The sequence below is a fragment of the Embiotoca jacksoni genome, unplaced genomic scaffold, assembly GCF_022577435.1.
Source record: "Embiotoca jacksoni isolate LCO1_2020_lvr unplaced genomic scaffold, fEmbJac1.0.p SCAF_12, whole genome shotgun sequence".
NCBI lineage: Eukaryota > Metazoa > Chordata > Actinopteri > Embiotocidae > Embiotoca > Embiotoca jacksoni.
In genome coordinates, this window is record NW_027185252.1 from 6,825,366 (window position 1) to 6,848,503 (window position 23,138).

The 23,138-nt window shown below is 40.3% G+C and overlaps 1 protein-coding gene across 1 annotated transcript in view; it reads left to right on the forward strand.

The window, feature by feature from the left end:
• Positions 1-22,215, forward strand: part of chrm3a (cholinergic receptor, muscarinic 3a) — a 74,240-nt gene extending 52,025 nt beyond the window's left edge. Inside the window, exon 3 of the mRNA XM_069144471.1 lies at positions 18,206-22,215. Coding sequence (XP_069000572.1) covers positions 18,225-20,180 — 1,956 coding nt within the window. The 5' untranslated portion in view covers positions 18,206-18,224 and the 3' untranslated portion in view covers positions 20,181-22,215. The remainder of the gene's footprint in view (positions 1-18,205) is intronic.
• Positions 22,216-23,138: the final 923 nt, after the last annotated feature.

Sequence of the window (23,138 nt, forward strand, 5' to 3'; positions counted from 1 at the left end):
TTCTGGAAGAAAACAACTATTACCAGATAAATACACCTCATCACATTCTACTCGCAGGGAAACAGTATCATCCTCGGCAAAGACGCATAAGCAGCCAATCTTAATTGAAGTTCAATGGCATCAAGTTATGTCACGTTCGGAAAAACAAAAATGAATTAAAGTTGTCTCTTGAACTTCACTAGTTTTGTGAGCCCATGAGGCCTTTAAGCACGGATGGCTGACATGGCAGACGACCCCCTAAAGGCTACAGTAGTCGTGTCGGTTGACCTCTGATTACATAACATCCTGTGAGTGTACTGCAGGGTCATATTTCAGTGGTGAGTTCTACATCAGCTGTAAAGTATGTTGCCTGTGGGCAAATATAATGTCTGTTTGATGGACGAGTCCTCATCCTTCCACATCATTCTGGAAACGGTCCAACAAAAGCAAAGCTAAACACTGTATTGCAGTCCTCTTACTTTAGACTAGTTAATGAATAGAAGAGAAGCCCCAGAAATGGATCTCTCTGAGTTAATGTAATGAATTTATGTTCAATGCATCAAATAAGCAGCGAAGGTTCTTCACTGAAGCAAAAATGCTGCGTGGGGGAAAAAAACATGTCAACAATTGAAACTTTAAGATCTTAGTTCTTGTAATAGTTTGCTACATCGAAACATAACTTTGGCTTTGTACATCTTTCACAGCTTATAAATAGTGTTCATGATTCATGTAAAACCATTTGACAGTATTGTTCTTATGACAGCAGAGAGAAAAATGTATATACATTAAAATGATTTAAGCATAAGCACGACAGTTCTTCTTCAATCAGCAACAAGGAAAGCAATTATCACCCGGCAAATAATAACAAAAAAAGTGTTTGCAAGGTAAGTAAACTGTTACGTGTAGGAGTGTGTGAGTCGTGTCCTTGACTCTCAGTGGAGGCTGTGTGCAGAGATGACAGCTTCCTGTATGAAATAGAGAAACACCACCTGTAGATTAAATGGGTAATTATCTCAGGGTTGCTCTACTCAATGATTTCCTGTCTAAAGGCAGCTTCTAAGAATTTATTATAGTGTTTTCTTGCAAAAACAAACAAACAAAAAAACGTGGAAAGGCAGAGAACTAAGTCAGAAAAAGCTGTTATGACCATTCTTGTGGTTGTTTTCTCAACCAGTTTGCACGAAGTCGGGTCAGATTGCTCTCTCAGCATATTTTGCACCATCTGCATAACGCCCAAAGTAAGGTCACTTTCTTTATCGGGGATAGAAATATATCAAGTGTTACATGGTGTTACATGTCAAAAAACCCTGCAAATGGTGAGAACAATAAACTTAGTATAAGTCTAATAATAATATGCATTCTCAGTGAAGGAGGGACGTGAGAAAGTGTAAATAACAGCATTATTGTCACCTCACACCAGCCTACATGTATTTTGTGGTCCACAGAGGCAACCTGTCAGCAGTCCCCTTTTAATTCCACAGCCAACACAGCCTGTTTACTGTAGCTACGTTAATGTTAGACTACTGAATTCAGAAAAGGTTTCTGATATTTTAAATGTCAAGAATGATGAATGTTGATTTTAATTAGAAATACTCCTGCTCACCTGCCTAAAATTATTTTCTGTATTGCTTTAATTAAATCCTGGAGTCAGGTGTCTTTGGCCAAATCTTCACTCTATAATCGACAAACTGAACTTTAAAGGCCAAAAACTTCACCCACAATAACAGTGAGTAATCACTCCTGTCGTGTATTGTAAGTTGTACGTATATATGATCTCAAACATGCTAAATCAACCAGATCTTTTTATCTCACTTGGCACGTAAGCCTGAAGTGTATGACATCAAGCGTATAATGTATATAATGTCAAGTGTATCAGTGTAAATAGTTGTCAAATATAGTGTTTTTCAGTATCTATTAGCCAACACCTCTTCATTCAAATAACATATGACACGACAATATATAACATGAAATGAAAATAAAGGTTAATTTCCAGTGACTCAAAATGTTTTAATTTCTGAGCATTGTAGCGCCCCCGAGAGGACGAACACATTCTGATACCCAAATGACCAAATAGCTCAATTGCAAAATCAAAATATATGACCGTTGTCCCATACCAGTGACAGGTGTACCAACCCGTAGTTATGGTAACAATAATAAACACGTGGTTAACGTTATAAAACGGTCGCAGTTTGGACACATTTTGGACACCAAAACTACTTGTTTAGCCTTCGGAAAAGATCAGACTTTGGGTTAAAATTAGTATGTATGTTACGGAAGTTACGTCACGAGTCAACTTGCGCACATTGACTTGTGTTTTTGCATGGGACCCGAGCAGCGGTCTCTTGGGTGAATGTTCTGTGTTTAATCCATCCAGTCAACCACTGTCTACCTCCCTACGTAAAGCAACTGGCACCCCACAGTGACCTCACCCATTGTTTTGTTAACTGCCATTTTGAAGCCTCCAGTTTGGCCTTTTGTCCGTCGTCATCTTGATTTTTTTTTTTTTTTTTGCAGCTAGCATAATTGGACAAGCTGAGTGAGGGGTGGATCTGTCTGTGAACTCAATGACACTATGCCTGCCCTAAACCTATACTGTTAACTTCACTGCACCCCAGGCAGTCAATCAAACTAGGCAGGCCCCCCTAGAAATACCTCCCCTTGAGGCCTAATATTTAATACATTATGGATTTATTTTCAGAAGGACCACCAGAGCACTGATCATAAAGGAGTGAATTTAGCTAATGACACTATTGTGATTTGTGGGGGAAAAAAACTACAGAGAATTTGATGCTTTTTTGAAGGAGTTTCTTTGGAGCCAGCCCCTAGCGGACCTCAGTGGTATTGCACTTTAAGGCAATTCTCTATTGGCTTCAGATCCAAAGTCTACATCTATATATAAACAGTTTTCCACACAGCCTTTATCACGCCTTGTACTGCATTATCCGACTTCCTCACCTGTCATAATTACTACAGGTCCCTAAATAAACATTGGTTGCTTTAAGCTCCTTAGAGAATCAACCGGTGTTGACATTTTCTGATGAGGTTGGCCTGTACTAACTGGACGCAGACACACAGAATAATGATAGGTTTGGGCTCCACTGAGCACCTACGGTTCAAAAACCTCTTGGGTTCATAAAATACCAGATTTGTACAGGTGGTAAATTAATTTCAGTGTGGATATGGGGTGCGTCAGCAACAGCAACAGGTAGACTGCATTTCCAAAATAGCCTCATTCTGTCCACCTCCACGGAGACAGCGCTTCTTAAAAAAGCATTCATTAAATTTATAGTGATAGACATATAAAGCCAAATATTGTATTTTTGGTGAGGGTATATTAACAAATCTAAATTTAACACCACCGTAACATTGGAAAAGAATCTACCTGTATACCCAATATGTGCTTAACGGCAAGGAACAAAAAAAGTTTTGTTGAAGGTTTTATTTATTGTTAAGACCAGACATATAGACATCAGCAGTAAGTCAATCCAACATATGAATCATATTCACCAAAGTAATTAAACGTATCCAAACTTCTGAATTTCTATTTCATCTATTTCTTGAATAGAACTCTTGTTATTTCCTTGAAAAGTTTGTCTATTCTTGAAACCAAAGTTTGCTAGAAAAGAAAAAAAATGTTCTCAAAGGGTAAAAGATAAAGGCAGAGTATAACAGAAACTAAATGAAATTATATTTCTACATAAAAACAGCATTACTGTGTTGAGAACATGTTTTAAAAGAAATGATTTTAAGATTCCTGGTTGCAAAAGAGCTTTCACAGTGAAAATCCCGTCACCGTTAGGTTTAATAACTTGTCTAGGGACAAGTTTGCTGCTCAGCCGAGTAGGAGGTAATGAGATCAATGAAGTAACTTGAGCACAGGCCTCACTGAGCTTCAGATAAAGTAACTGTTAGACCTTCAAATCAATCTGAAAATTGAGGGGAAGTTGTTGCAGGAAAGTTCGTATTTGATGTGGTCATGCTTCTGGACTGACAGAGCTCATTGCAGGAGAATAGAGAGCTGCAGTAATCCAAGCGTGATGTTATAGAGGTTTGCATTTCTTTTTTCCAGGTCAGGAGAGGAGAGTTTGAGATGTTTTTTAGCTGAGGAGAAAGAAAAAAAAGGATCGCTTGTAAATCCATCCTCATTGTACTGTAAGTTTGAGTCATGTTTACAGAGACTGTTGCCCTCGATAAATGAGGCGTGAAAGGCACAGTAGCATTGTGTCATAAATAAACAAGTCAGTGGGCCAGTGTGAATCCATTAAGATGACAGGTCCCGGATGTGGATTTGCCGTGAGATTCCTGGTTCAAACTCTTTGTGTGCCTCAGTCTTGTACTGATCTTGGTGTACAGTATTTCAGCCACCCACCAACAGAGTAAAACAATCTCATGCTTATTTATCTGTTTGGAGAATCGATTTCAAGTTTCTAGATAAGCTTGAAAAGTGTGAAATTTATTTCATCTTCCTTAAAAGGACTTTTTCCACCTCCTCTGATCGGATTTTTTGCTCTGTCCAGATGATGATTTCTAAAAAGTGACACTTCCTCCCCGAATGTTTTGTAAAAAAAAAAATAAAAAATAGACAAAAATATTTGACCCAGGCCTTGTTTGGGATTTGTGTTTGCACATGAAGGGATGTACAGCACTCTAATGTAACTTTCAGTCCATTTTGGGATGTGACAAAGAATGAAATTAATTAATGAAGCATTGCGTTAGTTCAGGCAGAATATGTAATCTATGTCATGTGCACGCAGCAGCTGAGCATCAGCAGATCTAACCAACATAAGTCACATTCAGTGATTCAAACAAGGCGATTGTCTGCTTAAGCTGTCGGCCTTCATTCATCTCTCCACTTCACATCTTTTAAGTCTTGTAGGTAATGAAAAACACATTTTATTCATTATTAGTTAAGAGTAATTATACCAGTCACTTGGAGAAGAGGGTATTTTTCCTCTGCACAGATTAGAAATGTATCAGAAATGTAATGTTTACAGAATTATTGATAACAATTTTTATTTAAATTTAAAATGCCAAAATAACATCCTGACAGTTCACTCTGAGAACTTACTCAAAAGATCATTCATAAGTCCAACCTTTTGATTCTGACATCAGATTAATGACAGTGGACTCATTTCCCCTTCTGTGCGTCATCAAGGTGTTTGTTCAATATTTGTCCACAGAGCTCAGGGACTATAAGGTTGTCCTTTGACGTTATAGTTGTGTCCTTTCTTATGTGATAATGAACTAGAAGGTCATCATATACTAATTCATTTAGAGATGCTTGCAGGGAAAAAAAACATTGACACTATGAAAGTACAACAGGTTCATTGGGTTCCTTGTTCATGGATGACAACCAAGAGGGACTTTATTTCCCACAGTGTAGGTTAAGGTCACAATGGGGGGAAAAATAGAAAGAGAGATAATGGAATAATATCAGTTGAATCGAGGCCACTGGGGGATTTTCCTTCCTGCTGTATCTTTCTTAGCTGCTGCTTTCTGCTGTCTGCCTGCTTCTCTTCATATCTTCCTGTCTGTCTGATTCCCTGACTCTTAACAATTACGAGTCCATTAAAATGCAGGAGATAAAACCATTAGCTCATAGGAAAAGAATCTGTACAAGAGGTGAGATAAAGTGGGGGAATGTATCCCACTACAGGGCATCTCTGATTGGTGCAGTTATGTGTTGGAGTTTAAGGCTACGGAATTCCTGCAACCTTTGTATCATATAGTCCTCAGGAATGACTGAGACACTCCAGTGGCACCATAATGGTGTTTATCTTCGTATGTTAGAGTAACATACTCACTCTCAGCACTGTTTAAATAAGTTTAAGGGCCTCAGAGCATCCTCCTTTGGTGTCGACATCTGAAAAGAGACACATAAGAGCCTGCAGGGTGAGAGAAATGGTCCAGTTGATTAAAAAAGAGGCAGGTCAAAGCCAAAAAAAACCTGGAAAACTTCATCTTGGTATTGCAGTAGTATTATTTTCTGGCAGCATGTTTTAGTAACTAAGTAAGTAAAAAATATTATTTCTGCCACCAGAGTAAACGACTAATTTAATGGAAATTTTAAACCGTCATCGTTCTGTACTGCTTTCTCCAGAAAATCAACACAATTACTGATGTTGTTTCTGCTTTTAGCGCACCGTACAATAAGTCCAGCAGCGCAATATCAATAAACACATTTTAAGGGTTTGAAATTACAAAACGCTGCAGGTGTACTGTGATTGTAACAAACTATAGTTCTCAAGTCGTGGTTGATTTTTGATTGATAGCATGGGGTTACTAATAGGCAGAATTATTCATGGTATAGTCTTGGTGTTTTTTTTGTGGTGCTTTCTCCAACAAGCCCTAAGAAGAAAAAGGTTTTGCAAACAATAGAAAAACATTAAAGACAACCTGAAGTGAATCAACAGCAGGTGAATATAAAGGCATCACAGCCAATGTGTAATTTAGTTGCATGATTCCTTTATAACACAAGAATGATTTTTATGGCTGAACCACCCACAGGACATTTAGTTGTGGTCTGTGTTGTCTCTTGCAGTGAGTGCTCCCACTCACATTAGCTGCGTTGCTCGTACAATAGGAGTCAAAGAGAGTCCTTTTCCACTCAGCATGGCTCCATACAGTATCCAAGGCTTGTGAGGATCTCATCACTCTCCATCCTCATAATGTTCCTGTCAGTGCGCCGGATGGGAACTATTACATCCCACAGATCATCATTCACTAGATGCAGGGGCCCCCATCAATGCTGGCGGTTTTATTATGCAAGATATTAGTTCGCTTGTGTATTAGCGCAGTGGTTTGCCTCGTTATGCTAATTTCAGAATGCGTTTCATGTGCTTTGTAGTTAGTTCTAAGGATGGCAGAACACAAGAAGCTCCGGTTGAAGGGATTACAATACTCAAATTTATTTTCCAGTGTTTCAGTTTTGACTCCAGTGTAATCCTGCCCACCTAAAGTCCATGGTTATGAGTGGACTCCTCATGTCTACCTCATGGGTTGGATGTTTTCTGACAGACCAATAAATGGAAGCCTCGGTGGCAAAAACTAATTGTAAGTGTGGCTGATCCATGACTCATCTGTCCCCATTAGGATTCACGGTTCATTAGCTAGCAAGCAGACGATATAAAATGTAATTGTGAGCTATGAACTTTGTTGTAGCTCTCAACCACCAGCACCCACTCAGCATGTTCAAAATTAAGGCACCTTGGGTACCTCTATTCTCAGTATGCTAACTGTAAGTTTATGAGATTATATATTATCTCTCTAAACTGTTCTTGTTGCTGTTTTGTACTTGTATATTTTTTTTGTCCTGATTTTGTGTGTTCTATTGTGAAACATCAACTCACCTAGGAATTGCACATGTAAATGTGTAAATGAGTGTTATTCTAAATCTGGCAAGGTTAATTACACTGAATTATTGTGAGCTGTCCTTGAAAGATACATAAAGTGACATGTCCATTAAGAGTTCCCAACATTTAAACAACACTTCCTTTCTTTTGTGATTTTAAGGTGAGTTCAGATTGAACGTGAAGTGATTTTTTTTTAAATTTATTTTTGGTTTAGGTAGATTATTTGAGCAACCTTAAGCAATAAACCAAGTTTATTTGGCCCAGGCAGCCATACATGTGTATGTGCTTGTGTGAATGCTCAGACTCTGACTGCTTTGAAAACGTATCAGCTTTTCCTGTTATTAACCTCCAGACCCTAACTTTTCTTTTTCTTTACATATTCAGAAATTAGTGTTTTAAAGCCTTAGGATTAGTGTACATTTTTCACTTAATCTAAAACATTTTGAACTCACAGATATATCTATAATGCTACTACTACTACTACTTAGAATAAATGTGCATCTATTTGTGTCCACTACATCTTATGCTCGACTTAAAAAGTAACCCCACCATGGCTAAAACCAATTTGCGCCTCATATGAGCACCAAAAACCTGTAAAAAAAAAAACTGTCACCCACTACTTCAGTATGAGGTAATGTCATTATTCTATGTAATCACGATACAGTTTTGTTTTGAATTCAGTTAATTAAACATAACACAGTTACGCTGAAAGGTCAAGGTAGTGTCAATTAATAATACAAGGGAAGTAAACACAAATAAAGTAATCCAGTGGGCCAGATAGTTCACACAAGGTTGGCAAGGCCATTAAATATTGATGAAAAGAAAGTGAGATGCAATCAAGTCAGGTAAACTGAGTCCAGCTCAGAAAGCAGACAACGGCTTTTTCAAATGAAATCTACAATATTATGATACTGCGCTATGGGGACATCTCAGATTGCAGTATTCTATATCATGTGGGTAATAGTACGTGATAACAGGATAGGCAAGTGCACATTGAGAAATGAATTTCTGCTTATCTGCATGTTATGCTGTGTTCAAGTTCTCTGTTTGCATGCAAATAGCCATTTGTACAAGCTTCCCTGTGAAGCTTGTGTGCATTTGTGTTTGAACAGGCGATTTTTATCAGACATATCTCTCCAAACCTCTGCACTGGGTTTGGGTTGATGTGGAGCTGGTTAACGGAGAATGGGCTTTTGATACTGAGCGAGACAGATGAGACCACTATGACTTCCCCAGAGAGTTTAAGGAATCAAATTTAAAAGCTATTTTAGGCCCCAGTGCCAGGTACAGTCAAGTCACCTGGCTTGATATTATTTGATGAAATAGGATACGCCCTCTGCCAAGCCAATATGCGTGTTTGTGTGAGTGTGGAAGCGCGGGAAGGGTTGAGGCAGCTGGGTCAGCAGTGTTTGAGTGAAAGAGGCAGAGGGGCACACAGAAACATGAGTGTGTGTGTGTGTGTGTGTGTGTGTGTGTGTGTGTGTGTGTGTGTGTGTGTGTGTGTGTGTGTGTGTGTGTTTCCACATCCCTGTGAGCGTTCATATTTGTAATACGTTTAGTGCTTTGTTAACTGTCTTTGTAAGCCTGTCCACATCCGCCAGGAGAAGTGTTTGGACTGTATTATAACCAGTCCTGTCAACAGCAACTCTCTTTGTTGCGAAACACCGCTTGGACCATGTTCAAGACTTCTTTGTAATCACCTTGACTCACTGCCCCTTCAAGTGTTTGAAGCTTTGGCAACTGGTGATGTGTGTGTGTGTGTGTGTGTGTGTGTGTGTGTGTGTGTGTGTGTGTGTGTGTGTGTTTGCATGTCTGTTAGTTGCATGTGTGTGTGGGTGATAGAGTCAATGCTTCTGTGGGTGTGCTGAGGTCTGTTTCCGTGCAAATGCATGGATGATGTGTGGCTTAGAAACGCATAGTACAGTGGTAGACATGGTCTCTGTCATCCAACAGCCCTCCGTCGTGAGATGAGAGGTCTGTTTCGGTCTGCCTCGCTCACGTAAACACATAACATCCCACTGCTGGATAACTTCCCAAAGCAGGAGGTGTGACTTTCCTGTCCTCATGCATTCCAAGCCACCCTACAATATTCTTTCACCTTGTTCCAGCACTCTCTCGTACCCCTTTGCACAACCCCACATCTCAGCCTTCAGAATTTAAAGACTCCTCTCCTCCAGCTGAAGCATGTTTACACAGCAGAGAGTGTGTGCTTTTTCTCCCTCTCTCTCGTTCGTGTGCCTGTTCAATAGGCAGATGGTTGCACTTCCTTTTAAGGATTGATCGCAATAGCTATTAGTTACATGTGTATAGCATCTGTGTAGGGTTGTATTGAAGTGCAGGCATGAGGAGCGAGGTAAAGGGTAACGGCTGGAATTAGCCTCACACGAAACGACATTGTTTCTTCAAGCGTGGTATTTCATAGTTTGGATTGTGGGAATTGTTAAGAACTAGCTGTCACTGTGGCAAATGTAATTCACAATCGAACCCCCCCCCCCCCCCCCCCCCCCCCACACACACACACACACACACACACACACACAAACTCCCCCTCTCCCGCCCGGGTTCCACTCTGACATCCACTGTGAAACTCAACTTAATTTCAGCGATAGTAACTTTACTTTGTTTTAAGAACAAACGCAAGGTATACGCTGGACCTCATCCAGATGTAGAGTTACTGTGAGAATGAAAGAAAGGTTAACTCGCAGCCTTCTCTGTGCAGTCATCCTGAAGTGGCCGTAGCCTTTTGCTTTGACATATACCTGAGCCGTTCTTCCACTGTCTCTATTTTTCTTCCCGTCTCTTGCTTTCACATTCACACATACTACACGGGCATGTCTAAGTGTCTAAGAGTGCCATGTCTAAAGAGTTCCAGCAGCTTGTTACTGAGGCTGTCAAAACCCACCACAGAGGTGAGGATGTGTGTGAAATCCCATGAGCCTGAAGCATAGGTCAGAAGTACAACAACATCCCGCTTCTCTTTCCACGCGGAGATTTTTCTCCTCACATATTGTAGCTCCTCTGAGACAACAGCTGAAGCCTGTAACACAAAGAAATACTGCTAGGCTATAAATTGAATGCATCGTCGGAAGAAATTAAGACTACGTAGGTCGTATTTTTTTTAAGAATTTAAAGAATTGCTCATTTTCAAACATTCAATCCTGCCTTTGAAAAGATAGAATTATGTGTCTGTAATTGCCTTGCAGAATTACAGGTTTTCACTTTCAGCCTTTCCTGAGTTGATCTCCCTACCGACAGGACGTCATCGGTTGTCATTGCCTCCTAAGACTGTTACAAATCAGTGAAATTGATTGTTTTCACAGATGTGACACAGCTGTGGTTAAAGTTGGACTGGTTTTCCACCCAAAAAAACACGGAATAGGGAAATATTATTGCCTCGGTTAAAAATTACTACTTTGGGAGAACATTGGAAGTAAACAGTGCTCTAAAGTGGGAAACAAACAATGCTATCCTATATCAAAGTTTAATGTTTGTTTACTCACCCAACCACACCAACCGCCTCCCTCTGAGTACTTTGTGGCGCTATGATAACATCACACTATTTTGTCTTTCACATCAAATAATTGTACACTATGTGCCCTTTAGAGGGCTTTGTCACTTGCTAAAACAAGGTAAGCTGCTTTCTTAGAAGGACAGCCTGTTTAAAAAATTTGAGCATATTAGAAATGTTAACTGGCAGCTTCAGCGTGATTCCTGTAGGTATGGTTATCCTTGGGAAACTAAAAAGCACTCCAAAACTCAACCGTGATCTGAAGCATGAGACAGTGCATGAACCCTGGTCTCCTGTGTTGACGTTGAGTATCAACCTCAGTCTCTCCTCTGTGCCTTGGCTGCACTGTGAGAATATTAATCTACTTCCTGTACTGCACCTAAATCTTCCAGTGAATGTAAGTCATGGTTGCAAATTAGTTGCATATGAACAGTGGGGACAGAGTTGCAAAATATCGAGCCACGTGATTCGACTTAGTGGAACAAAATGTAACTGATCTGAAGAAAGCAAAAGAGACAAAGGTTTTGCATTGCTTTCAATCTGGTTGTATTGGTCGTACTCTGCCTCTACCTGCTCTTGGTACAAACAGAGATGTTTCCAAGTGTCAGGTTTTTGGCTGGATCCCATGAACAGCCATGCTTGGCACCCTGCAGAACCTCTCACACTGATTATTATTTCACTTCCTCGCATTGTTATTTTATCAGACTAAGCTCCCGTCAGACCGCAGTCTGTTTATGGCTCGTGGTGCCAGTGTAAGCAGGACTCAGACACTGTGCCGCAGTAATCTGGATTGCTGCAAAAAGAGACACCTCAATAAAAGCAGATCTCCTGGCTGCCCACAGTCATAAAGGAGAATAAACAAGGTTAGGGCAGAATAATTATGCTGAGCTGCTTCCTGGTATTAAGGGACTGACGGGACTCCTTCCAATGTACAGACCCTCCTGTTTTTCTGCTTCTCCGGCCAGGAGAGTTTAGACTGATCACATTTACATTTTCCTCTTGCGGAACAAGATTTCCACTTGATAACTGAAATGTTGATATTTCTGCTAATAAACATACATGTCTGAAACAATTATGAAATAAACAACTCTATTCCCGCTCTGGGCTGGCTCAGAAACACTAGAAGGTGTGAACATATGTAACAAATGAATAAATAATTAGACTCAGCTAGAACTTGGTGTACTCTGGCGCCTGGCCTCAGATGTGCTTTTTTGCTAGTCTCGTTTTTAGGTTTGCGGGTGTGTGGGTGTGTGGGTGTGTGGGTGTGTGGGTGTTAACTAGGCGAACTAACAACTCATACGGCTTCTCCTGTACTTTTAAAATTGATGGTTCATTGTCGCCCTCCACCACTGGACACCCAGCAAGACCTCCATCCACTATATTTGTCAAATCCAACCCACAATAGTGTTTCTCAGTGAGCACTCCTAGTTAGGTTTAGGTGCAAAAAAAACACTCAAGGATTAAAGTTATGCAACCTTTGTTGTCATGGAAACGCTAAATGCAGTTTTAAACTAAACTGTCCCCAACTATTGGTCGGAAGCAGGAAACTTTGGTCTCCCCCACCCACGCTTGCTGTTGTATTGAGCCATCCACCTACGCTGCCTCCTCCTAACAAAGAAAAATTCACATTATTAAGACGTCATGTGAACTGTATCACTTCTCCAGGACACCAGATTGTCGTTATTTATATGATTGCTAATGGTCGCTAAACTTTGAAACGTATCTGTGGGTGATAATAAGCTGCTTTCACAAAAGACTAAAGACCTAATAAGCTGCTTTCACAAACACCAATAACCCACTCGTTTAAGATTTGCCCGACTGAAAATCTGTGAACTTTAAGAGTTGACTTGGAGGATCGCTCATGGACTCCAGAAAGTCCATTTGCTGCCAAGAAGGCACTAAATGCTTGTTCTTGTTAGCAGTGAGTACCTGACAGATGGCCTTGTGCTGTTTCACAACCCTAGCCACCATCTTCTGGCAGCAACGCCATCGTCACCAGCTTGTGATAGATTTAGCTCATCTTGTGCGACTTCAAAGTCCCTTTTTCATGAAGAACAAGGCCAACCCTCCATCATTACATTCCACACAAAGTTATAATATATTGCTAAATTAATGAAATTATACTTGTGTTTTTATCTTATTTTTATATATCTCGATGTAATTGTTCAGCAAAGCAGGAAAAAGTGGTCTTTTATTAACCTTGCATATTGCTAGGTAGGTTTATGTGCATCTGTTATCTGCCTGCATTCAATTAAGGTTTTGAAATCTGGCTTTGGCTTAACACTGTAATGATACAGAGCTTTGTGTGAAATTAGAATCATTATAATTAATAGATATTCCCTATTTCTCTAATATAATATAAATGCTTCTCTGGTGTGGTCCTTTAAAAAAAAAAAAGTGATGTTTGGAGACATTTATGAGTTTACAAAATGTATTGTCAGAGTACTTCTGTTGTTTAGACCACGTGACAGCTGTGGTGGGGCGAAAGCAACACTCTTGTGCTTTGTGCACAGCTTGAAGATGCATATTGTATAAAAAAAAAAAAAAGCTTTCAAACAAGGAGCTTGTACAAGGATTAATAACTTTACAACAACATATTTATGCAGAGGTGAACAAATCCCACTCATTTGATTGCTCATCGGGCTGCCAAAAGTCAGAACCTTTTAGTGGTCTGCGATACATACTGTATCCAGGAATATCTCCATGGAAACATCTATTGATCCATAGTTACAGATTCTGACCACATAATATCTCTCTGAGGTACTTACTATGTGTGTCTGTGTCTGGATCAAGGGAGTTTTGATCTACACTTAGGGTCAAATTGTGTAGATATTAGTTTTACGTCTTCCAAACTAGTATCTATTTCTCTTTTGCTAATTTACGCATTGTCAGTACAATAGATTCTTTAACCTGTATATACCCTTCATTTCACAGGGTATACCAGACAGTATTTGTATGCGGTTGTCCCTTTCTTTCAGTCTAATTTTAGTAAATGTCACTGCAGCTGTAGGTTACATCATTTGTTGGTGTAGCATTTGCAAATGTAAGATAAAACGCCCGGGTCAGAGTCCTCCACTTTCTGCTCGCCATACTTCTCAATGCACAATACACGAAATCGATAACGCCACAGCGCAGTCTGTGTTGTGGAACTTCTTGATAGATCCCATTTCACCCTGACACAAGCACCTTCACCACCTTCAATGTGTGACCTGTATTACACGTGGTATATCTTTTTGTGTTATCCCTTATCGTGCAACAACAGAGCATTCAGGTTTGAGGGACAGCAGAGGTTTTACCAAGTTGATCTTTTTCACGTTATGGCTTTTAATACATGATCAGTGTACCACTGCCACAAGGCAGGAATCTGCATACAAGATGGAAATGCAGTATTGCCCAGCCAGTAATTGTAATCACAAAACCATTGCTTGCATCTGCTGGGTCTCTTGCTGATCAATTGTTCTCCGCCTGTGTGGCCAGATTTTGTTTTGTTTTGAGTTTGTGGTTGTGTGTAGTTCTGCCTCGTTTGGCAGCATCCTTTTTTTGTGTTCAAGTTGCTCATGTCTGAGCTGTTTACAAAATGATGCTAACTACTTAAACCCCTGTCTGCCTCCAGATGTCTTCCTGCATGTGGCTCCAGCAGTACTCCAAATGAGCAATGGGGGAACAATTGTAAAAAAAAATTTAGACAGCATGAAAAAAAAAATCAAGCAGAGGATATTCTTTATTTTGTTTTAAAACACAGAGACTGTTGATTAAACCTCGTCGACTGTACACTTATGCTAATGAGAAACATAAAATGTTCATCACCTCAACTAAAGGTGTGTTGTGGCACTTGGAGTTCAGAAAGAGGCCAAGATCCAATTATAGCAGCTTTGACCTTTATTAAAAAGTACTTGTCAACATGACTCATCCCTGTTGGACATCATCTGCCCATATTGCTGCTCAGCTAAATTACTTGCTGAAAATAGAAACTTGAAATGGCCACATATTAGTCACCCAATCATTTAGATGTATCGTTGGACCCAACTTGCATTGCGCTGTCCAACTCTGCTGGGACAAATGCCTCAAAATGTCAGGGGAAAAGTTGTGTTCCCACTCAGTAAACGAGTATCGATTTCTCTGTGTACCTGAAACCATCACTACGTGCCTCGGAGACAAACTTAATATACAGGGCTTAAAGTTGACTCGGAGAGAGCAAGAAAGACTCCATAATGGCTACGCTGTAATAACAGCTGGTTGCAGAGGTCTAGCCCACCCATGTTGCAAAAGGATGTTGTCATCTTTCACATACAGCTTTCATCAGAAAAGTCTGTTCAATTTTAGGGGAAAACAAACTATTCAAAACCCGCTCTTCCTCTGTTGTGCGGTCAGTTTCTGCTCCCGGGGGACAGCAGATGTAAATGTGTAGTAGATAACCACTGCAGCCGCAGGCATGACGAGGCATAATTGCTCCATGTATAATTGTTTCTGTGGTATAAGTCAGTTTTGTGAATTAAAATATTATTAAACAGCACACATATACATGCTTAGCTACACAGTATATTTGACTGCATATGCATCTAAACAAGCATAATTTCCTCTAGTCTGTGTTTCTGAAAAGATCTTCTCCTTTGTCATGGCATTGTGATGTATCCTGTAAATCCTTTACCCAAAAGTCCCAACACTGATTCATCATGTAACTCGGGCAGATACAGAGAGTCTGACATTTGGCCTTTTCCCATAGGATCCTGTCTTTGCTCCCCTTTTGTGCAAAGTTCCTGTATGTGCATTCCCTGAAACAGGACACTAAACACTTCACTGTGCTTTTGCTTATTTGAATTTCCATTTAACTTTTTAAGGAAATCCACTCTATGTTTTTCTAAACTCATTCTTCCACCCTCTGTGTTTACAGTAAGTCAAAGTAGCAGATGAAAGACTGATTTCTCTTCTGTTCCAGCCCTTATCTTCATGCGGACACACTTTGCCCTTATATGCCAATTAAAAGATGTTTAGCGTTCATTAGTAACAAACTGCTGTCTCACATGCTCAGAAGAATTCGCTTAGTAAAAACTTTAAAGTATAGACCTTGTTTCTTTAAGAGGCTTTTAAGTTTGCTGACTTTCACAAATGTTGCAGTCCTTTATGTTTGTTCTCGCAGGCGGTGCTATCTTTTGTATTTGCCTGGTTTTGTTTCTTAAATACTGTACTTCAATAAAAGTCTACGTTTAATGTGTGTATCTGTGCATGGATTAACTGCCTGTTTCTCTGTAGATATGATGCGCACGATGCATGTATGTGACTGTGCATGCATGCTTGTCTGCCGTCGCGTAAACAGTGTATGTGCTGGACGTGAGAGCATACTGTCTGTGTATGTGTACGGATGAAGTGATGCTTGTCCACAGGGAGCCTCCTGATAACAGTAGTGGCAGTGTATGCTCAGTGTCACAAACGGCTGTGAGACTTTGTTGGCTACTGGGGTTCTTTAACAGCTCAGTGGGGGGTCTGAGATTCCGTCTCGGCACAGGTGCAGCACAGAGCTTCAAATACCTCTCCCTGTGGGGTGAAACATTGTCTGCGCGATTGGCATTCAAAACATTATCGGACTGCTGCTGTTGTGCTTCCATAGGTGTGTAAATGGTGTGTGTAGCAGTTTGCGTGGGTTGGAGTTGGGGTTAGATGTTTTTACTTGTCCCCCGGAGTAACGGCTGAGGTTTGTGTCAGACTTAATATGAACTGTCAGCAGAAGAACGTTCATGGCTTTCACAATACTGTAAAAAGAAAGCACATGGTAATGTGCTGCACTCTGTACAATAACCCACAATTGATTTAAAATGAATACAAATAAGAGTATTGATTGTTGTCAAGTCATAAAAAGCTATTCCTATGTCCAGTTTGATATTTTATCTGGTGCTCCACTGAGCTATAAAACCAAACTAATATTTTTTTTAAAGTACCTCATAATATTAACCAGAAATATCAGAAGAAAGTAGTTCACATTTCTACACATACATTTGTATATATTTTGTATCAATAAAAATAATTAAGTCAAACTAAGGTCTACATATTTTAGATAAAGACGTCATACAAAGAAATGGCAATGCAAGTTTTGAGCCAAATCTCCTTTTTCATAAATGTGAGGTGTAACTGAGGGATTTACAAAATACTAGTTATACTATGCTGTTGTTACACCCTTTGAGAAAGCCTCGGACATTCCACACTTGACCGTATGTGTTGTTGTTGCATCTCTTTTTTGTTTTCAGAACACAAACACACATCTAAATGCAAATCACCGCAGTAATTATAGATGATTGCACAGCAGAACTTGAAGTGAAGAGAACATGCTGCTCTACAAAATGGCAGTTTCTCATCTTATTATCCAATTATCAAAAACCGCTGAGAAAAACAGCAGGATTTTCTATTAATTGTTTGCCTTTCCATCGTGAAGTAATCCCAAATCAAAGAATAAAGCAGCACCAGTACTCTCTGGGATTACGCTGCTCCTAGCTCTTTCGCTAGCTGTTTCACCCTCAGGTTTTGTCTCTGCATAGCTTTCTAAAATCTGCCTTCTTGTTGTTAGAGGGCTCATGGAACACCAGATCAACTCTGGTGCCTAATTAACCAGAATAGCACCATCAAACTGACAACTAAAACCTCTGTTGTCACACAGAAAAAAAGTAAATTCAAGATTCATTCTTCCTGCTTTCTGCCAGCCTATATTTCTCAAAACTTCTTTATGTCAATGACTTTTGATCATTAGAAACTAAAGTTTCACTCTAATTTTATTCAAGTTTCACTCTTACATTTTGAATAGAGATCACCAGTGTGCTAATCCCACATCTGATCCTGATAGCAGAGAGCCACCCAAGTCCCAAGGCCTAATGAATGTTATGCAAGGTGCACTTTTAACACAGACATCTTGACAGACAAGGGCATGATGGCAAAATACATTACCTGTGTGGAACTGAAATGTCTCTGCAATTTGGTGGGTGTCATAAGAAACAAGTCTTGATTGCAATCTCTCTCTCTCGCTCACTTTAAGTGTTGGCTGTCTAGCCTCGTTGACTCAAATGTAATTTGACATGTGGCTTGCAATGTATTAACAGTGTACATATAGATCGCCCACAAATAAAGTTACAAGTGATTGTTTATATGGGCAAGAAAACTTTTACCAAAACGTCTTTACCTATTCATGCACATATCTCGTAAAATAGGTTTCTAGCCTCACCTACTGGACATAAATAGAAATGTCAACTACTCATGTATCCTTTCTCCATTTAATTCTCTGTCTTCCTGTTCTTTTCCTTCTTTGTAATTCCCTTATGTGCCATGTCCTTTTCCCTCCCTCTCTCTGTCTCGTCCTACCTCCCTTTTCTGTCTCTGTCTTTAGAATATGCCAGAACATAACAATGAGCTCCAACAGCACAGACCCTGGTCTCTTCCTGACTGCCAACACCTCACAACCAGTGGCTGGAGCCTACCCACAGTCCAATGCTCTCCATCAAGGAGGAACTGGAGGAGCCCCCTGGTTTGTTTTTCATGTGAATACTTTGGATGATAATTCTTCCTCCACCAGCGAACTCTTAAATCTCACCTCAGAATCCCAAAATGGGAATGGAACGGCACCCCTTGATTCCTTGGGTGGCCACCCTGTGTGGCAGGTTGTCATCATTGTCTTGCTGACAGGCATGCTGTCACTGATCACCGTCATCGGCAACATCCTGGTAGTGGTATCCTTCAAGGTTAATCGCCAGCTAAAGACGGTCAATAACTACTTCCTGTTGAGCTTAGCTGTGGCCGACCTCATCATCGGGGTCATCTCCATGAACCTCTACACAGCTTATCTTGTGATGGGCTACTGGGCCATGGGCAACTGGGCCTGCGACCTGTGGCTGGCTATAGACTATGTGGCGAGCAATGCATCAGTTATGAATCTACTGGTCATCAGCTTCGACCGCTACTTTTCAATCACCAGGCCTTTGACCTACCGGGCCAAACGGACCACAAAGCGAGCTGGGATTATGATCGGCTTGGCCTGGTTTGTTTCTCTAGTTCTATGGGCCCCAGCCATCCTGCTATGGCAGTATTTTGAGGGTGAAAGGACAGTGCCTTCAAATGAATGCTACATTCAGTTCCTCTCGGAGCCCACTATAACCTTCTGCACAGCCATGGCGGCTTTCTACCTGCCAGTGACGATAATGAGTGTGCTCTACTGGCGCATTTACAAAGAGACTCAGAATCGCTCAAAAGAGTTAGCTGGGTTGCAGGGTTCGGGGGCTCGTGGTGGGATAAGGGGACATTGTGGGGCTGGTGGCGGGGAAAGAGACAGTTTTGTGCATCAGACAGGAAGTTCTAGAAGTTGCAGCAGTTATGAGCTGACCAGGTTGTCCAAGAGAAAGAGCACATGTCGGGAGCTGGTTGGCCGCTTCCACTGCTGGCCTGGGGTTCGTTCTTGGAGACCTGGTAGTACCCGGCAGGGAGACGGTGATCATGACCAGAGCAGCAGTGACAGCTGGAACAACAATGATGCTGCAGTGTCTTTGGATCACTCCGTGTCTTCAGAGGATGAGGACTGTGGAGGAGAGATGAAGAGGGAGAGTCATGCTATTTTCTCCATTGTTCTTAGCTTGCCTGGTATAAAGGCTGCTGTCAACTCCCAGCTCACCTCTTGTGAGGATCTGGATGCAGCCTCAGAGGAGGATCCCCTCAGGGGAGTGGAGTTTAACCGAGACAGCCTTTCAACTGTCACCACCAGCACCACTGCCACTGTTTCTCTGGAGGGAACCAATGGTTCAGAAAATAGCTACCACCAACGCCTCTGCTCACGCAAAGTTCAGTCAATGACTACCATCCAGGCTACCTCTGATCAAGGATCTCTAGATGGTACCCAAGCAACAACTAACACTGCAACGGACAGTACCACCACCAGCACAGCCACCAAGTCCCCTTCAGTCCCTATGTCCTTCAAAGAGGCAGCTCTGGCAAAGCGTTTTGCTGCCCGAGCTCGGACTCAGATCACCAAGAGGAAGCGCATGTCCTTAGTGAAGGAGAAGAAGGCAGCTCAAACTCTCAGTGCCATCCTCTTTGCTTTCATCATCACATGGACACCGTACAACATCATGGTGCTGGTCAATGCCTTCTATAAGGATTCCATCCCAGATACCCTGTGGGCAGTGGGGTACTGGCTGTGCTACGTCAACAGCACAGTCAACCCCATGTGCTACGCCCTTTGCAACAAGACTTTCCGCACAACCTTTAAGATGATACTGTTGTGCCGCTGGGACCAAAAAAGACGGAGGAAGCAGCAGTTCCAGCAGAGGCAGTCAGTGGTCTTCCACAGGAGGATTCCCAGGGAGTCTACGTAAAGGACACAGCGTTTGGATTGTTGATAACAGAATTGAAAAATTTAACATAGGACAAGGAAAAGAAAGAAGCCTCCGTGTAGTTCTTTCTGTGGAGTTTCTTCACATCGAGATCCTTAATGTTTTTCTCTGCTGTAATGTCAAACACAGCAATCCTATGTGGTGGTCTTGCAGTATGTGTTTGTGCTGGTGCATCCATTTAGCAAAGCTGCATATGGGCGTGAAGGTTTGCATCAGGTGTGGCCGAGAGATGAAAGCTTTGCCTCGGAAAAAACTCTTTACCGTTTCATGCTGGTACAGCTGAAAGAAAATGAACTAAGTGGAAAATAATAGAAAAGGGCTTTAAAATGCAGTGCAGGAAAAATATTGAAGTGCAATTGACACACAAACGGAAAGGATGTCTTTGTCAGGTGGGTTGGGGATTCACATTTCTTATCATTTCTCTCTGTGGGTAGCTAGATCTGTAATGTGCAGAGTGGTTTTGCATTTCAAACAAAACATTGTATCTGTAATATGTCATTGAAAGCCAAGATGAAAACTATTTTGTGTGGTCCTAGGCTTCTACATTTTACTGATCTGCTCTGCCATCTTCTTGACTGGCATGTGTTTTTAACAGAACTTCTGTACATTGCCTTTCTACATGGATATAGCTTTCCTGTGTCTAATGGAATTTAAAAAGTTCTTAAATTGTGTCCTTACTTTCAGTCAACACAGACCTGTTATTTTGTGATAATAATCTTTGGTTTTCTAGATATTCTAGAGATTTTGAGCCAGTCTGAAAATGATTCTTTTGATGAACTGAGTTGTGAATATTCTGTGTGGCACCACAGTCAGTGAACTGCTGTTGTGTTCAATGTGATTGTTGTGGTTTTTATGGTGGAGACAATAAGTACATTGGTTGTGTTTTATGTACTTGCAGTTTTCTGTCAAAAGTAATGATTATACAATAATGATATTCTGTTTGTGAACATTTGGATATATCTGACTTGATACACAATGATTGATTGCACACTCAAAGATGTCCATTTATAAAGATGTTGGTTTTGATTTTACACTAGCTTATAAATTTCTATACAATTACACATCTAAGAAAGTCTTTGTAAAAGGCAAACTATCTTTAATATAGTAGAGCAATGGCAGCCTCTAGTGGTCAAGAGAATGATGTGTTATGCAGGCTGTAATAAAAAAAAAAAAAAAAGAGTCCAACTTCTACACTGCTGGATCAAAATCCCATTCTACCAATATTAGAAATTAAATTGAAGAAATGTTATCAAAGCCATGCATCAGTTATTCATACTTTAAGTTTCATGAATTGGCTTATCGCTATGACATTAAAATACATTTTTAGAGTTCTGGCACATAAAAAGAGTGGCCACGATCAGTGTTTTAACTTTCTGTCATGATGTGATTTTTCTTTTTTTTCATATGATTTCAGGATGAAATGTTTCTTCTTTTTTTTTTTAATATTATTGAGACTTACAGCAAATGATTTGTATATACAAGTGACAGCTGTATTGGTTTACAGTATCATCAGGTTTTTCTATACAGAAGGTGGGCAAACACCACAAACCAACCGCAAAGAGAAAGATGAAGAATATATTTTAATTGTGTAATGTGTAATGCACATTTTTGTTATTTTAAGTAGATGTTATTTGCAGTATTGCCACACCCAAATCTCTCAATATGAAAATTGTGCAAAAGATACTGAAGGCAAAGAATACATTGTGTTATGTCAACTAACGTACTAAAGAATGAGTAGATTGGACTATATGGGAAGCAGTGGTCATACATAGTGGTATGAATTTGACTTATTTGCTGTATGCAAAAGAGGTGATAAAGAATATCCCATGACTGCCATTAGTGGATATTTTTGTCTGCTTTCAACACAGTGTGCTCCAGTGTCAGAATGCATTCTTTATCAAGAGTTTTTTGTAATTGAATATTGGAAATGTAAACTACTAAAATGGTGAACACAAACAGTTTGTTACGTTTCAAGTATGACCATCATACTCATATTTTAAGTCAATAAACAAACAAAAACCTTTTTGACGGAAATCTGTTTTTTGTGTCACAACTCATGATTGAGTTTCAATGTATTTTCACATGTTTTAGACAGGGTGCATTCACTTAAAAATTGTATTGAGTATTTCTCTGCCTCATATTCACATCTGAGATCGGTTCAATGCTTCAGCCCCTGAGCAGCCAACCAGACCAGTTTGAGGCAGAGGTTAACGTGGGTTGCACGAGTGTCTCCGTGTTTTGTTGATAATAGACCAAATGAATTCTGATATCAGTGTTAAAAAGTCAGTACCTACTGTAGTGAGTCATTATTTATTTGATGTGGTTTTTTTTTACTATCACAATATGCAAAAGTCAGAAACTAGTGTCTTACCAGTAAAAACAGAACATTATTTTAGGTGCTAGCAAATGATGCCACAAACCTCTACACCAAATGTATAATACCATATCTGTATATGCAGTAGTTGAATATGTTCAATGTTTCTTGTTATTATGGCCTCTGTTGTTGGGAAGGTTTTGCTTTTTCAAATTCAAATACCGCCCATCATATTTGTTCATATTGTAGTCTAGTCTCTTCAGTGGCATGTCCATTGTTTTTAGACCACTAGAAGCCTCTTAGATAAGTATTGTCCTGTGGTGGGTTGACGAGCAACTGGCAAGTGAAAAAGTTCCAATCTCCGAGTGTGAGAACACACCTGAATGCTTGCTGAACTTTCCCACTCAGAAAGAGAGAGGTGTTTTACAGCTTCCAGAAGTCAGTTCGATGTCAGTTGACATGGCAGTGTTTATGGTGAAAGGGAAGATATCTACATACTTAAGCACAAATAAGATGACAATAGGGGGGGAAAAGCCAAACTTGGTTAGCTTAGCCTACCTAGTTTGGTAGCTGTGTTAAATGTTAACACAAAAAACAGCAGTATGAGCTCATTTGGTCCCTGTGTT